This window comes from Squalius cephalus (assembly GCF_949319135.1).
Source record: "Squalius cephalus genome assembly, chromosome: 12".
Classification (NCBI taxonomy): domain Eukaryota; kingdom Metazoa; phylum Chordata; class Actinopteri; order Cypriniformes; family Leuciscidae; genus Squalius; species Squalius cephalus.
This window is the reverse complement of record NC_137133.1, coordinates 3,081,619-3,099,843: the sequence shown is the minus strand read 5'-3', so window position 1 is coordinate 3,099,843 and position 18,225 is coordinate 3,081,619. Positions and strand designations below refer to the sequence as shown.

Below are 18,225 nucleotides of genomic sequence, written 5' to 3'. Positions count from 1 at the left end.
CTCAGAATTTCTTACGAAAGCTTTCCTTGAATTTAAAGAACGCGCATCTGGATTGTGTATTATCGGAGGAGACTTTAATTGTTTATTGAATTCATTACTAGACCGTTTTCCCACCAGGGACTCTCTCTTCACTAAACAGTCCAAAGCTCTTGCTGCACTGTGTGATGATTTAGAATACTTGGATGTTTGGCGCACTTTGAACCCATATCAGAAGAAATTCACTTTTTTTTCTCACCCACATAACTGTCACTCTAGGATCGACTACTTTTTTGCTCCTAAGACTATAATGCATGCAATTTCACGCTGCAATATAGGAGACATTGTTATATCTGATCACGCTACAGTGGTGCTGTTTGTGTAAAGGGGTTTCTTAGATATTTGTATCAATTAACTCAGAATCCACAAATAATCCCTCACTTCTCTGGGAGACGACTAAAGCATACATTAGAGGCCTTGTTATTTCGTACTTTACAACCAAAAAAAGAAAACAGTCAGAGAAGCAGAAACACCTAGAGTTAGAACTAAATACTGCCACTAGCAGATACTTGAACGACCCCTCCCCAGTTTTGTTAGAAAAAATAAGTGCTGTGCAAGCCTCTTTAAATTCATTACTAACTCATCAGTCTCATTCAAATATATTATATTCAAAGCAAAAACTATACGAATGGGGTAATAAAAATAGTAAATATTTAGCTCATTTAACAAAGTCCAATTCTGACTCACAATTTATTACTTCTATAGTAGACCCTATGGGAGTGCGTCATTTTGATTCTCTTATTATTAACAATACTTTTAAACAGTTCTACTCTGTTCTCTATCAGTCTCATCACTCTTCCCAAAAACATGATTATATGGATTCATTCTTTGATTGCCTAACCCTCCCTGTCGTTTCAGAAGAACAGAGAGAACTTCTCAATGCACCTATTTCAAGAGAGGAAGCTATAATCGCACTCCATAGTTTGAAGTCTGGCAAATCTCCTGGGCCTGACGGCCTTGCATGCGAATTCTATAAAGAATTTGAGTATGTGCTTCTAGACCAGTGGTCTTCACTATATTTTTCATGCGAGCCGCACTGATAGGACAAAGTCAGTAGGAGAGCCATTTTACCGCAAAGTATAAAAAGTTACATCCAGTCATAAATACCATGTCTGCCTATCAATCTGTCACCCCTGAACAATACAATATGCAATGCAATAAATACAAAAGGGTGAAAAAAAAAACATTATTTATGATTTATCAGTCAAATTTGTAACTGAGACAAGATGATTTCCTTTAATGAAAAAAAAAAGAAAACAAAAAAAGGGATTTCCAGAAAATATTCATCCCAGAATGACCTTAAGTTATTTTTTTCTACATTAGCCCATCTTGTAGGCCTATCTAACCAACCAAGAGCACATGCAGCGACATGCGTTAAGAGCTGGAAAGACCGCCATATAACTGGCATCTCTGCAGAGACTGGATATTTACATGCACAACTTTTGTTTCAGTCGGACTGAATTCATTCCGATTGATGAATCTGAATGTATTGTAGTTTACATGAACGCTAAACATCGTGATGTGATACATGATCGGGTTGATGTGCGTGTTTATAAGTCAAAAGATTCAAATCGGAATATGAACATATGAACCGTTGTGCCGTGCTGTTTGTATTTATCACGCAGTAAAAATGCCCAAAGTCGTCTGTATGATAATCTGAAACAAGGACTGGTGAGCCGTTGTCCTGCTTCACTTCACAGATGCTGAGTGAAAGGAGAATTATAGAATGACAGTCGACACTCATTTATGGGACACTTTATTCATCAGGAGAACAGCTCGTTCAGCGCGTCATACGTCGTCCTTTCAGTTTCGGTTTTCAGTCGATCAAGTTTTTTCACGTTCTCTCGATAAACCACCCCTTTCAATCCTATCGAAATTATTTGTAATAGAGCTGACACTTTTAGTTTTTAAAGGGTTATGTTAAAGCCCTACTTGTTATTAATGGTTTTATGAAATATCTCTAGTGAATGCATTATCATATCAACGTATTATATTTACCGCCAAGCGAGCCACAAATCAAAGCTTGGCGAGCCGCGCAATGAGTAACACTGTTCTAGACCCTCTTTTAGCTATGCTCAATCATTCGTTCTTGACTGACAGGCTACCCCCCTCGCTTCGCGAGGCAAATATTTATCTTATTTTAAAAAAAAGGTTAGGACCCAGAAAATTGTGGCTCCTATAGGCCGATCGCTTTGCTTAATTCAGATTTAAAATTGTTATCTAAAATTTTAGCACTAAGATTGGAAAAGGTTCTGCCATCTATTATCCATGAAGACCAGACAGGGTTTATTAAAGGCAGAAGTTCCACCCATAATGTCAGGAGGTTTTTAAACATTATTGAGCTTTCCCATAACCTTAGTACTAGCTCTTGTATTTTGTCCCTAGATGCGGAGAAAGCTTTTGATTCTGTGGAGTGGCCGTATCTGTTTTATACACTGGGAAAATTTGGCCTTGGGGAATATTTCATTAAGTGGGTGCGAATACTTTATAAAGATCCCCTCTCTGCAGTTATTACCAATGGTCACATATCTGATCATTTTTCTTTGTCCCGGGGTACTAGGCAGGGCTGTCCCCTCTCTCCATTGCTCTTTGCAATAGCAATGGAGCCTTTTGCTCAGAGGATAAGAGATAATGCAGCTGTGTCAGGGGTGTCTCTGGGAGGTAGGCGGCACAAAATCTCCTTATATGCGGACGATGTGTTACTTTTTCTTTCGGACCCAGAGAGCTCTGTGCCAGCGGTTATTGACCTCATTCAGGAATTTGGGCAATTTTCCGGGTACAAGATACAAATTCTAAATCAGTCGCTCTATTTATAGGGAATAAAAAGTCCATAAATCAACCTTCCTCCTTTCCTTTTAAATATTCCGAGGAAGGTTTTACTTATTTAGGTATTAATATAACCCATACTTTTAGGAAATTATACAAAGCCAATTTTACACCAGTGCTAGAAAAAATCCGTGATGATTTGACCAGGTGGATGACTCTCCCTCTGTCCTGGCTGGGACGAGTTGCCATGATAAAGATGAATGTCCTACCTCGCTTACTGTACCCAATGCAGATGATTCCTACTTTACTGTCTAATAAGGTTATAAAAGCGCTGAATGGGTGGCTAAGTTCATTTATCTGGAGCAAAAGAAAACCCAGGTTGAAATTATCAAAGCTTCAGCTCCCTGGCGCAAAGGGCGGTTTGGATCTCCCAAATTTTAAACTGTATCAGTTGGCTTGCCATCTTCGATTCATTGTTGAGTGGCTTAACGAAGACCCTAAATCAGTTTGGCTTGATCTTGAATCTTCACAGTCCAAATGCCCTTTACAAAACTTACTATTTGTCCGTAATTCTAAGTTGAGGAGAGCTATGTGTGATAATCCTTTAGTACGTAATACTCTCAAGGCGTGGCGTGTAATTCAAAGATTAGAAGATAGGATCGACACAACCTCTCCTCTTTTGCCAATCCTGAACAAACCAGAGTTTTTGCCAAGTACCACGGACCCTGGTTTCAATCTTTGGCTGGCTAATGGTATATGTAGGATAGGTGACCTATTTGAGGAGGGATCACTATTGCCCTTTGACATCATAGCCTCAAAATATAATTTACCTAGGCAACATTTTTTTAGATTCTTGCAAATTAGAGATTATATATTCAGAAATACTACACTTACTTCCAAATATTCATTTTCTGTAATTGAGAGGATACTTTTAAACCCTCCTACACAAAAGTTGATCTCCTTCTTCTACAAAGCCTTGTGCTCTTATGGTACAGTTAATACCTCGCACCTCAGATTAACTTGGGAAAGAGAGTTTGGGGTGGATATCTCGGAGAATGATTGGGAGATTAGTCTCTAGCCAATAGGCTTTCAGTTTGCAATAAAGCAAGAGCCATTCAACTTAGGATCCTCCACAGAATACATATTACACCTCTTCTAAGACACAAATATAATTCAGCTTACTCACCACTCTGCCCCAAATGTAAATCTGTCATAGGAGATTATATTCACTGTGTATGGGATTGTCATGTGATCCAGACCTACTGGTCCAGAATCGTAGCTCAATTGAATAACATCTTAGGTTTGGCCTTGGATCCTGACCCTTTGTCTCTTCTCCTGGGTTTCCCATGTAAGCTTAATAAGCATAAAAGACGTCTTTTTAGCCTGTTAACTTTTGCTGCCAGGAAGAATTTACTATTGTCGTGGATCAGCGATAAACCTCCCTCTATAAAGGGATGGCATTCAGTCATTAGAGAGACTATTCCTCTGGAACTTCTAACATGTTTTATTCATTCTACAACTGATACTTTTATTCGCACTTGGACTCCATACTTGGACAGTATAAATGCCTCTATTTGTGGTATTCTGAGTTTTGGTATGATATAGTGCCTCCAGAGGTTCTATTTGTCTTTTGTTTTGTTTTTTCCTTGTTCTCTGCTGGTCCTGCTGTGCTTTTTTTTTTTTTTTTTTTTTTCTTTTCTTTTTTTAATAGTACAATGCCTTGTTATTATTTTATGTACACTTTTGTGTTTATCTCTGTTGTGTGTCGGGCAACTTATGTTACTTTGTTTTGTGTTTGTTAAATAAAGCATAAAAAAAAAAAAAAAAAAAAGTTGTTTCATTATCAACATTGGGATATTAAGATAATTTCTTGACGTGTAAAGTGTAGGCTACTGCAAAATTTCAATTCACCAAAAATTCTAGAAACAGAAATCACAACAGTCCAATTTAGCCCTGTCCAATCCAGATGTCGCGTCTTTGATCCCTGGTAAACAAGTTACTCATGCTAACTATGTATAGGCCTGCATGTAATTTTCTCTGAAATAGAACATCCTCGGTGCTGACCACTAACCCCGCCTCCAGAGTGAAGCCCGCTGAACGCCACTGATGAGACTCTCAGTACAGCGAACTGAGCGAAGGCAGAGAAGATGAGGATGATGCAGTGGCTCAGTTCATTATTTTTCATTTGGATTCACTGTCAGATTTGCAGGACAGAATTTGAGCTGACTTTACTCCACACTAATGATGTCCACGCACGAGTGGAGGAGACCAACAAAGACTCGGGCAAATGCAGTAAAGCGCCTTGTTTCGCTGGAGTTGCACGGAGATTTACGAAAATCAAGGAAGTTCGTGCCCAGGAGAAAAATGTTCTGCTGCTGGACGCGGGGGATCAGTTTCAAGGGACCGTCTGGTTTAACTTTTACAAAGGCGAAGAAGCGGCGCATTTCATGAATAAACTCGGATACGATGCGATGGTAAGAATATTATGCCCACATTAATAATCGGGTTCACGAAAACTTTGGGTAATTTGTTTGTAGTTAAATAATTGAAAACGTCTGGACTAAGACAATAACGCTTGATGCGCTCTTTGAAAGTTACAATATGTGTGTATCCTTGTGCATGGAGCAACAATTTAAAAAGTATGCAATTGAGGATGCCGTAAAAAAAGTAAATGCAAGGCTGCATTCAATTAATCAAAAAATACAATAAAAACGGGAATATTGTAAAATATTATTACAATTTAAAATGATTGTTTTCTATTTGAATACATATAAACATGTAATTCATTCCTGTGATTACAAAGTTAAATTTTCAGCATCATTAGTGGAGAGTGTGTTGCAATGGTTGCACTGCAATCAGGAATGAGCTAGAGAGAGATAATATTTATGTTACACATGCTCTGTTAACCCCTCTTCCTTCCTAGTTAAATGCATTCACATGTAACCATTCCTTCTGCAAAAAATTGATTTAAAGTTATAAAAGTATTTTTTACATGCTGTCTAATCTGTTTTCATAAAGCATTGTGAAGTCAGGTCATTTCTTTTTTTGTGTGTGTTTTCAGTATGCCACAAGAGAAGAAATGCAGAGTAGGAGTGTCCCTCTGTTCTATTGTTAACATCAAACATAGTGAAGCATAAAGGCAGGACACTGAGGTCTGATGCAAAATACTTTGCCATTTGCCACATAACCTTGCAAATATATATATATATATATAAGAATATATTCCAACATGCACTTAAAGGGTTAGTTCACCCAAAAATGAAATTTCTGTCATTAATTACTCACCCTGTTAATTAATTACCACTGTAAACTTTGGCTTTTGGCTTGCTTAGTTGGGAACATTTAATATTCAACAATATTATTGATCTGCCTGCATTGACACCATTATATGAGAACTGAACTGAGCTGGACGATGACATCACTGTTTTATCCAGAGCGTATACTGTATATATATATATATATATATATATATAACTAAATTACTAACTTTTTTACAACAAAAATTAACCATCACTGAACTTACTTAAAATGGACTGTGACGCTATTTTCTTCTGAAACAAACTGTTGCATTATTTTCCTGTTATCACTGTAAAGCTGCTTTGAAGCAATCTGTATTGTAAAAAGCGCTATATAAATAAAGGGGACTTGACTTGACCCTCATGTCGTTCCAAACCCATAAGTTCGTCGCTATTTGTTTTTTGTTTTTTGCGCACAAAAAGTATTCTCGTCGCTTTATAACATTAAGGTTGAACCACTGTATGGAACATTTTAACTATGTCTTTACTACCTTTCTGGGCCTTGAAAATGGTAATAATGTTGCAGTCAATGGAGGGACAGAAAGCTTTCCAATTTCATGAAAAATATCTTAATTTGTGTTCCGAAGATGAACGAAGGTCTTATGGGTTTGGAACGACATGAGGGTGAGCAATTAATGACAGAAAATTTGTTTATGGGTGAGCTAACCCTTTAAACACACAGTTCTGTAAGCTTTTACAGAAGTTCTTAGAAGCATTATTATATTTCAGTGTGTCATGCTTCAGGTCCAATGAAGATGAAAACAGTTAGATTACAGTTACAAAATAAAGTAGATATTTAATAAACAGAAGTATAGCTTCCAAACAGTATGGGACAGCATGTATCAAACATAACACAAACAATACTGGACAAGGACTGAAACAAACTGTGGCACTGAGATAATGAACTAAATGAAGACAGCTGTGCTCGTGGAATTAAACTCCATGACAACAGATAATGGCGGGAAACTAGATCAAAGGAAACAGGTTACTGAGGAATACAAACTAATATTCCATGAAAATGAAACCAACGAATCATATCTCATCGTCAACAAAATCCCTTCATTATGGCGAGGTCATCACAGGCAGTGCAGTGGCAGATGTTAATAAACTCCTCCACATATCTTTTCCTCCCTGGAAAATAAAAATAAAACTTTCTTCCTTCTGCCCTTTAAAGTTTATAGGTGGGACGTTGTTGGACACAATATTCATCTTCTTTTTTAGGTCCAGCATTCGGTCACTGTTACACAGTATTGATTTAGATTTTTAAGAAAAATTGTAGATCAAATGTATTGTAATAATTTACCAATGTTAGTCCTTTTACTAGTCTTTGTCTTTATACAGCCAATTTAATTGTAATTTTAATGAATGTTGCAACTGCCCCGTGGACGGGGGTCGGTTGCAACATTTTTCCATTCAAGTATAAACTGTAAGTATATTATCATATGCACACATGTTGTAGCATGTATCGTATTGAAATTTTGGCTTTCCAATACAAACAGTCTCTGAGAAACTCTAGGAACTGCAAAAAGTGTTGCAACCGTCCCCACTCCCTACTCCAGTCTTTATGATCCTTCAGAAATCATTCCAATATGCTGATTTTGCTGCTCAAGAAACATTCATTATTATCATTATCAATGTTGGAAACAGTTTTTGCTGCTTAACATTTTAATAGAAACAACGATGTCATTCAAACATTTGTGGTAAGATTCAAAGGTGATATTATGCCCCCTTTCACAAGATGTAATATAAATCTATGGTGTCCCCAGAATGTGTCTGGGAAATTTCAGCACAAAATAGCCTCCAGATCATTTCTTATAGCTTGTCAAATTTTTTGTGTGTCACTCATCCAAAATCTCATTAATAACCAGTAGTGGAGTGAAGCCTTACGGAGAGACTCAGGAAGAGGATGCAACTTTTAGACGCACCTGGACGTTTCTGAATGGTTAGTGGATACATTTATGTAGTTGTTGTGGAGTTACATTATGTCCACATTGCATGTCATGTTTAACTTTAACACAAGTTGACAGAGTTCCCTGAGGACTTTATAAGACAGCTGTGACATTTTTTGGTCAAATAGTGTTCAGTGCTAGTCTGTGCAGCCAACGACAGAACCGTTTGCATGCTTTGCTCGAACTGTTGCCATTGCGTTAGAACTGGTTACACTGTTGTCTCATGCGAAAACCAAATGGCAGCGCTGTGGGTGGAAGCGTGCAGATTAAGCGTGCAGATTAATAATATTATAATAAGATCCCCTTCCTACGTCAGAAGGGGAGCGAAATCTGATCAGCTTATTTTTGACATGCTTGGAGAGAAAGGCTTGCCAAAACAAAGTTACTGGGTTGTCACTTTTCACGTTTACTGGGTTGGTAGATGCACCGGGGACTCAACTGTAGCACTTAAACACGGAAAAAGTCCAATTTGAATGATATGTCACCTTTTTAAAAAAGAGAGGAATTAATACTTTTATTTATCAATTAAATTGATGGGTCAAATTGCTGTTAATCAACAGCAACATTATGCTGACATCACAGTAATTTACTGCTCTTGTTTTACTGTAAAATCACATTATTAAGTTGTCATGCCACTGTAAGAAATTATATTGTTTAGTATATTGTAAGTCACTGTAATGGTGATTATTGTTTCATTAGTTTGGGATCTTGGACCTTGTATATTCATATTATAATTTCTGATCTAGCCAAGTCAGAAGTGTGACAAATGAAAACATTTGTTAAAACAATGACAGACTAGAAAATAAAATAAGATAATTGGCTGCAAGTCAAACTATACTATTATTCGCGTTAAAATAAATTCTGGACATTACAAAATACACAAACTGCTAAAAATGAACCTAAAATAAGTTAATAAGTTAGCAAAGATAAAAAAACAACAAGAATCAAGAAACTCCACAGCGTAATCTGTTCATGCCACACTGCATGCTGGGTACCTTCATAGTACATGTGCACTGTAGAAATACAGTATGATATTGTAGATCTTGGAAAAGAAATTTCCAAGAGTGCAGTTAGATGCAAAGTCCTACTGTGGAATTACTGTGAAATACTGTGTCATGCAATTATTAATCTGGAATATACTGTAATTTCACACTAAAAAATTTCAAAAGTGTTCATCAAAGAATCCCGAAGAAACTATCACCATTTTCACAAAAATGTTAAGCAGCACTGTTATCAACATTAATAAAAAATAATAAGAAATGTTTCTTGAGCATCAGATCAGCATATCAGAATGTTTTCTGAAGGATCATGTGACACTGAAGACTGGAGTAATGATGCTGAAATTACAGCTTTAATCACAGGAATAAATTAAATTTTAAAATACTGTATATTCAAATAGAAAAGGTTTTTTTTTTTTTTTTTTGCAATATAACTGTTTTACTGTATTCAGCCTTGGCGAGCATTGAAAGCTTTTTTAAAAAGATTTTAAAAATGTAATGTTTCCAAACTTTTTACAGGTACTGTATTTCATATATTTAAACAAACTCGCTATACAAGCTTGTACAGTTGCAATCAAAATTATTCAACCCCTATTCAACTCTTTTTAAGTCACTTATTTGCATGGTATGGTACAAAATTGTGTCAAAACACAATTAAGCCTTTGGAAACTCTATAACAAACCTGAATTAGCTTGAGTTGTTAGTTACACATAGATACATTTAACCCATACATTTGCTAACGTTTAGTTGCAAAAACGGCCAAGTCAAAGAAGCTCTCACAAAATCTATAGAGAACAAATTGTTTTATTACATTAGAAAGTCTATGGCTACAAGATTTTCAAAACACTACAAGTTTCTAAAGACACAGCTGGCAGCCTTATTCATAACTTTAAAATTTGCTGTCGCAGGAAGTGTAAGTCTTTTTTGCACTAAATTTGACTTGGGGGTTGAATAATTTCTACATTAATGTTTAGAACCAATTTGATTTTTTTTTTAATTTTTCATCAACTTTACATTCTCTGAATCCCTCAAATGTGTATTAATAAACGTTCACTGATGCCTTTGTTGAATTGTTTTCGTAAAGCTTTGTTCTCGGCAGCAAAATGACTTTCAGGTCAAGGGGGTTGAATAATTTTGATGGCAACTGTATACAGGTCACAGGGCCAAATGCAACATCTTGTAAAAGTGTGTTCTATTCGTGTAAAATTAGTTCCAGTTCAGGTTTTTTCACACAGTGAACAGATTACAGGAACCATTCTAGTATTCAGACATAAAATAAAACTTTAGTTTGTTGCTCATCACAGTGACTCATGATTCATCCAGGCGTCAAAAGTGTTGACAGGTTTTCCATCACCATAGGTGCCAAAGGGATATTTTCCTCATATTATTATTGACGAAATGTAGAGCAGAAGTGGACAGGACGTACTGGACAGGTGCCCATGAGCCACTGGAGTCTTCATTACAGTGGACAGAGCACCTGTTCAGGTGTAGTGGGATTCAAACTTGTGGAACATAAACAGAAAAGGTGTTTCCCAAATGTAGATTCCCGAATGGTACCACATCACCCACTGTCAAAGAAAGTTAAGATATGGTTGGGTGAATTCTTCTTTTCTCATTCTGTGATTCATTTAAAGTGCTGTAGATGAGGAGTGCATTAAACAGAGTGTTTGATGGGAAAAAAAGAAGATAATTTTGGACTTATATTTTTGATAGAACAGAATTATAGAACTTGTACATATGGCCAAATTTAAATGCATACATTGAAAAGAATTTACAGTGAAATTTCTAAGTTTAAAAATCAGTAGTACCAGGGATGCATGATTTTTACCAATTTTGCAGGATTGAAAAACACAGTTCTTTTGTATTCTATTGGAAAATGAAATTGGAAATCTAGAGTAAAACTCGCCATGTTTTTTACAACTCAGGAATACAATCTTCTGAACTTACTATTATGTCTACAGTTATTGCAATTTCAAATGTGTCTTTTATTTAATGGTAATGGTCCAAAAGTGACTGGGCGAATACCTGAAATCTTACCAAATGAAGACAAAACACCATCAGGATAACAAACACTCTGTGATCACACAATAAGAACAAACCGAACAATTTAAAATCTCACAAGAAAAAGGAGATGGGAAAGCCCTTTTATTTATTGTTTGGTCTGATATATAGTTTATAGAGAGTCTTTGAAAAATACCTCATGAAGCTCATAAGACTGGAAACTATGGATCTTTAGTGGTGTTATCATATTTTATTAGTTTATTGTACAGTAATCCAGATTATTTCTGACCTTTCTCTCATGTTAAGTATTGTTATTGTTTTTATTATTTGCATATACTGTAGATCATTAGGAGTTTCACACACTTTACTTTATGCTTCAAACATAGTATTCAATTAATAACTATAAAGATTATGCATTCATGTTTTTGAATATTTAGCCTTTGTTATTCTACAGTAAGTGTGCAAGCATCCTTTTTTTCTTATGGTTAATGACATTATCTGATCCAGCACCTTACAGAAAATTATTTGATGTGCGTAGAAAAGACCAAACTGCAGTTACACTTCTGCTGTAAAAAGGTCAAAAATAGTTTTAATTACTGGTGCATGCATACAAATTGTACAAAAATATAAATACTAACCTGTGCCTTAAGCTGATGTTATGTTCATGACATACAGTCAAACCAAAATGTATTTTGACACCTTCAACATTTTTCACATTATCACAGTTTATTCGCTATAGTTTAGAAAATGGTAATAAAATATGACAAGAACTCAGAGTTATCAAATCAGTTGATATTTGACTGGTTTTGGCCATCCTTCTGTTAGACTTTCTCACAGATGAATAAGGTTGAATATCTTTCAGCTGTTAAATTTAACTACACACTTAGATAATACCAGTTTAGCTCAACCAATTACCAAGCAATGCTTCATTGTGTTCAGTCTGTGTGTAAAAAGAGCATTAGCAATTAAAGAAAACACACTTCAGCAAAACATGGTCAGGTCAAAGTGTCTGAATAATTTGTGAATAATTTTTTTTTTTTTTTTTTACTGGTAGTATGTCCACTGTATGAAGAATTGTTGGTATAATATGTCACAGTTTACTTTATTGTGCTATCCTCACTTACATACAGTAAAGGGAACAGAGGTTACAGTTGTAACCTAGATGTTCCCTTTCGAAAGGGAACTCGCACTACGTCGATGGCGCTATGGCAAAGGTCTGAAATGGTTTTCTTAGAGGAAAACTCTCACATTCTGCACAATCAGGTCTCTCAAGAGCTGATCATGCGTGCTCTTCGCCCAAACAATAAACGCATAAGTTGTGTGTGTCATCTAGTGTCAGATACCTGAGACACGGATCCACACACCTCTTGAAACGCTTATCACTTTTCCATAATTGTTCTTCTTACCTTTTTCAGGTGATTGCAAATCAGACAAAACAGTCCCGGAAGATGAAAAGAGGATGACATGTTCTCTAGGCACCCCTTTTATACTTCCGGGTCGCACTAGTAGTGACGTCATAGGCTGTCGCCGGACAAATTCGATTGCCGTGATTGGATAGCTTTTCAGACACCGGTTCACGTGGAGGGCGTTCCCTATAGCGTCATCGACGCAGTGCGAGTTCCCTTTCGAAAGGGAACTATAGTGTCCTGCACCCACTAGTAAAAAAAACATCAAATTATATCTGGTGTCTGGTTTGGTTTGACTGTATATGCCATTTTACTGCATAAAAAATTGTTTTTGTGTATGATGCTTTAGGCCTTAGGAAATCATGAGTTTGACAATGGAGTGGACGGCCTCGTGAAACCTTTTCTTCAGAAAGTGAACTGCACTATTCTCAGCGCAAATATTAAAGCCGATCAGACATTTGCTTCTCAGATCAGCGGCTACTTTTTCCCATATAAAATCTTCACTGTTAACTCGGAGAAAGTAGGTGTTGTTGGCTACACATCAGTGGAGACCCCTGCTTTGTCTCAACCAGGTAAGATACTTTATTACACTCAGTTAATCATTTATTTACACTTTTAATTTATTTAAAAATATGTGACAGTATAGTATATAATGTGTATTCAAGTTTTTTTCACTCAATTGAGTTATGTTTCTACTATTCAAGGTATCTGAGTTGCATTCACGAGGAAAGTTGTGTTGGTATTACTTAAGGTTGCATGTTGAAAACATGTAAAGTCTGATTGGTCAAACACAAATTAGTTGTTCAAAATACTCAAAATTCATAGAGATCATTCATAGACATTTCCTTTTCTTTTCCATAGCAAATGTGCCTTACACACAGTTACAGCAGCCTGAGAAAAACTAACATTAAAAAAGTCAAGGGTCAAAACTAAAACAAACAATGATCACAGTAATGGTGACTGACTTCAAACGAAGCGGTCTATCATTGTCCCAACACTCTTTTGTGTGTCTTTGTATTAACAACTTACAACTTTGTGTAAAACATGCTTGAGATATTTAAGTCTATCAGTTTCCACACACTGTAAAAAATACTGCCTTGGTTTAGCTCAACCAATTTATGCAACTATTTGCATGAGTATTTTGAACTCAATTAATTAATTTTCAACATGCACCCTTAAGTAATACCAGTACAACTTTTTGTAGCAGAAACATAACTCAGTTGCGTGAAAATAACTCACATGAATGCATATTACAATAACATAGCATATCATCACATTTTTTCAATGTATGAAAAGCTGCAATTCCTTATGTATTATTCAATATATTGTAATATATTAACACAATGTTATTCTGTATATCTTTCATTGCATTACACAATTTAAAATATTGATCATAAATATATGGAAATATATTTTCTTTGCGTAATTTGGTTGCTACAGGAACTGTCATGCCCAAAGGTGCTGAATTAAGAAGTCATTCAAGTCAGGTTTATTGTATAGCATGTTTTACAATACACAACATTTCAAAGCAGCTTTACAGATAATATTACTATATTATATGTGTCAAATTATATTTGTGTTATATGTGACACAAGTTACAAGTTATATGTGTTAAAAAGATGAGTCTGTAGTCTAGAGTTAAAGGGTTATGAAACCCCCTATTTCAGAATGGTTTAAACTACTGGTCAACATTTTGGAATAATAAAGATATTTTTATGTTTTTCAAAGAAGTCTATTATTGATCACCAAGACTGCATTTAGTAAATACATTTTCTTAAGTATCAGAGGTGTTTAGTGCTCCCAAGTGCGACCCTTATAACGTCTCTCATTTGACACAACATCGAAGTGAGCAACAGATATGGAACCATTTTTTGCTGCTTAGTAATTTTCTAATCAATAATCAATTCTTTGTTTAAAAGAACATAATTTTTTTAATAGAAACTTTTTTGTAACATTATAAATGTTTTTAATGTCACTTTCTAATTTAATTCAATTTAATACGTCCTTGCTAGGTAAAATTATTAATTTCTTTTCTTCAATGTTGAAAACAGTTTAATTAGCTTCATATTTTGTGGAAACCATGATACAATGCCATTCAAAAGTTTGGGTAGAAAGAAAAAGAAATTACATTTATTTTAAGAGGATGCATTAAATTGAATTAAATAGAAAACAGTTCTTTTGAATTTCACAATGTTAATGTTTTTACTGTATTTAATAAATGCAGTCTTGGTGATCAATAATAGATTTCTTTGAAAAACATACAAATATCTTTATTATTCCAAAATGTTGACCAGTAGTGTAAACCATTCTGAAATAGGGGGTTCATAACCCTTTAACTCTAGACTACAGACTCATATTTTTAACCAATTCATTCCATTCCTCAACTCATAGTTACACTGCATTAGTCAGGTCTGCCCATCGTCTTGCTTGCTCACTGGGAAACTAAAGGACTAAAGAATAACATTCTAGCAGCTCCCTGATAAAAAAATACTTTTACTTGTACTCTTGTACCACAAAACCAAATTTTTATAATGACACATATAATATAGTAATATTATCTGTAAAGCTTCTTTGAAATGTTGTGTATTGTAAAACATGCTATACAAATAAACCTGACTTAAATGACTTCTTAATTCAGCACCTTTGGGCATGACAGTTCCTGTAGCAACCACTGGCGTTAATGGGGTTTATGAGACCGCTTTAGCACTGGCTTCAAAATCCTTTCTTTGAAAAGCCAAGAGGAAACCTTGACAGGGAGACCTGATGTTATTTACCCTGGGCGTTGGAATGTTCAGAGACAGCATAGCTGCACTTGTCATTGTGGCATGCGAAAGCCTGCTAGCATCTGAACCACCAGCTCTTGTTCTGTAGTTGTGGCGTTTAGTAAAAGGACCCTCAATGTGTCTCATTCGACATAACATCAAAGTGAGCGACAGAAAGGGAACATCTTGGTTACTAATGTAACTTCCATTCCTGACTCTGAACGGTCCACTGAAATGGCAGGGGCACTGTCTCTGCTCCTCAGCACAAACCTGAATGAGTAGATGCACGGCACTCCTTTATACCCGTATGATGGGGGAGTGGCATGCAAATTTCACTCGCCAGTTCTCATTGGCCTTTTCTGAAGTATCAGATGGGTTTGGGTCTCCGAAGTGTGACCCCTAGTGTCTTTCATTTTACACAATGTCTCATTCCCTCCATCAGGGAACGGAGGTTACATTAGTAATAAAGACCATTTTTAATAACTGAGCACCAATAATAATTGATAATAAATTAGCTGCAAATCAGCATATTAGAATGATTTCTGAAGGATCACGATCAGCACTACTAATCAAATGTATTTGATTGACTGATGATCATCACCAAGTGTGATCACCTCAGTAAAAGCAGAAGTTTGGGCAGTTTGCTGGTCTGAGTGTGTTAACACAATGCCAAGAAGGAAAGAAATCAGCAATGATATTAGACAAGCAGTTGCTGCTGTCATCAATCTGAGAAGAGGAATATCTTGAATAATACATAAGGAATTGCCACTTTTCGTATATTGACAAATATATTCACAATATATACACTGTAAAATGTAATTAGATGAGTATACTTAGAAAACATGGAAAACTATTGCCTTAAATTCCTCAAGGATGTTCTACTCAAAGTTGTAAGTTGTTAATTCAAAGACTTAAGAGTGTTGGGACAATGATAGATGGTGCATTTATTTCTATTTAATAATCTGCAAAAATATGCATGTCTGAAACTTAAATGAATAAAGTTTCAAAATAAAAAATCACTACAATACAGTTACATGTTTTTGTAAATAAAGCAACATGCAGCATATCATCAGCTAATATAAAGATATAAGAGTGTTGGGACAATGATATACTGTGCATTTATTTCTATTTATTAAACTGAAACTTTAATATATACGTATATATATTCTTTCTATCACCATGGCACCAACAAATAAAGCTTTAATCTCCTTTTCTTACATTCTACCTCCATTAATCCAGCCCATATCTGCTGATCACATTCAATTGAGAGTGATTGACCAGCCTTGGTGGCACATTTAAACATATTAGGGTGGATATATTGATATTCAGGTTATGTTACACCCTGCAGTAATATGATGGTGTTTTTTCCATATTTAAATGGTTTTACAGGCCCTCATCTCCAGTTTCAGGATGAGGTTACTGCTTTACAGCTTCAAGTGGACAAGCTCACTGCTTTGGGTGTTAATAAGATCATTGCCCTTGGACATTCTGGCTTCGCAGTGGACCAAAAGATTGCAAAGAAAGTTCGAGGAGTGGATGTTGTGATTGGAGGGCACACCAATACATTCTTGTTCACAGGTATGTATCATATAATTGCCGCAATGTGCGTGAGTTATATGTATAATTATTACTCATCCAAGAACGTCAGGTTACACTTATTATGTAATTTTCTAATCAGTTTCTCTGCAATTATACACTATTGGATTAGTGAAAAGCACATTTACCTTAAGGTGTGCCTTTAGCCCTGTTGCACCCTATTAATGTGTGCAAGTGCGCTGACTGATCCAGTCGCCTTGCCATAACAGTTTGGCCCTTGTCAAAGTCGCTCCGATCTTTATTCCTGCACCCAACACGCTGATTACGAGAACTGATGGTTCTTACAAACCTTAATATGTGGCCTTGTTTGGAAATGATCAACGATATTCGCTTCACCTGTGACTGGCCATATACTGTGTGTGTGTGTGTGTGTGTGTGTGTGTGTGTGTGTGTGTGTGTGTGTGTGTGTGTGTGTGTGTGTGTGTGTGTGTGTGTGTGTGTGTGTGTGTGTGTGTGTGTGTGTGTGTGTGTGTGTGTGTGTGTGTGTGTGTGTGTGTGTGTGTGTGTGTGTGTGTGTGTGTGTGTGTGTGTGTGTGTGTGTGTGTGTGTGTGTGTGTGTGTGTGTGTGTGTGTGTGTGTGTGTGTGTGTGTGTGTGTGTGTGTGTGTGTGGTGTGTGTGGTGTGTGTGTGTGTGTGTGTGTGTGTGTGTGTGTGTGTGTGTGTGTGTGTGTGTGTGTGTGTGTGTGTGTGTGTACACACACACACCAGTGTAAATGCTGTGGACCGTAGCCTCCAGCACTGCACATATCATGATTAGCCTCTGAGGAACATTTTCATCTGAACTGTGCTGTATTTGTTGTTGTTGTACAGTTAAATGTTCATATAGTCTAAAGAAAGAGGTCCACACAGTGTCACCAGATCCACAAATTAGAAGCTAAATTGTGTAGGTTTATTTGTTAAAGGTGTGGGACTGTTATTCCCACTCATGATTAGATTTCTCTATTTCCAGTCTCTTAAATGTGCTCTAAGTGAGTAAATTCTGCGTATTACAGTAGCCGGGATCAGGGCTGCAGTCTCTTGGATCCTGTATTTATGCACAGTTCCTCAAAAATGACAGTGGTTATGTATGCACAGGTGAATTTGCTATATCTCACAACAAACAAAGTGGCGCCTATACACCTCTGTTTCCACTGTCATTAAATTTGATTAACCTGTGTATTGATAAAACACATGAGCTTTGTGACAATGGGCACTGGATGGATTAAAGGTGAAATTGCATTTTATGTTTTATTTTGACCCAAACAGCTAACCAGGACAATGCTGACATGAAAGTTTCCTTTGACTCCAGAAACTGGTCAGGCTGCCAAGTAATGCTCATTAGCATTTTACTCAGCCCTGTTGCAGCCTTTGTCTTGTCTATGCAAGCATCACCATTACCACTGTTCATACTGAATAAACCACTAATACCACATAAT

At 36.2% G+C, this 18,225-nt stretch overlaps 1 protein-coding gene across 1 annotated transcript in view; it reads left to right on the top strand.

Annotated features, from left to right (window-relative positions):
• The first annotated feature begins 4,869 nt into the window (after positions 1-4,869).
• Positions 4,870-18,225, top strand: part of LOC307168033 (snake venom 5'-nucleotidase-like) — a 475,297-nt gene continuing 461,941 nt past the window's right edge. Inside the window, exons 1-3 of the mRNA XM_079887557.1 lie at positions 4,870-5,276; positions 12,802-13,024; positions 16,604-16,792. Coding sequence (XP_079743683.1) covers positions 4,950-5,276; positions 12,802-13,024; positions 16,604-16,792 — 739 coding nt within the window. The 5' untranslated portion in view covers positions 4,870-4,949. The remainder of the gene's footprint in view (positions 5,277-12,801; positions 13,025-16,603; positions 16,793-18,225) is intronic.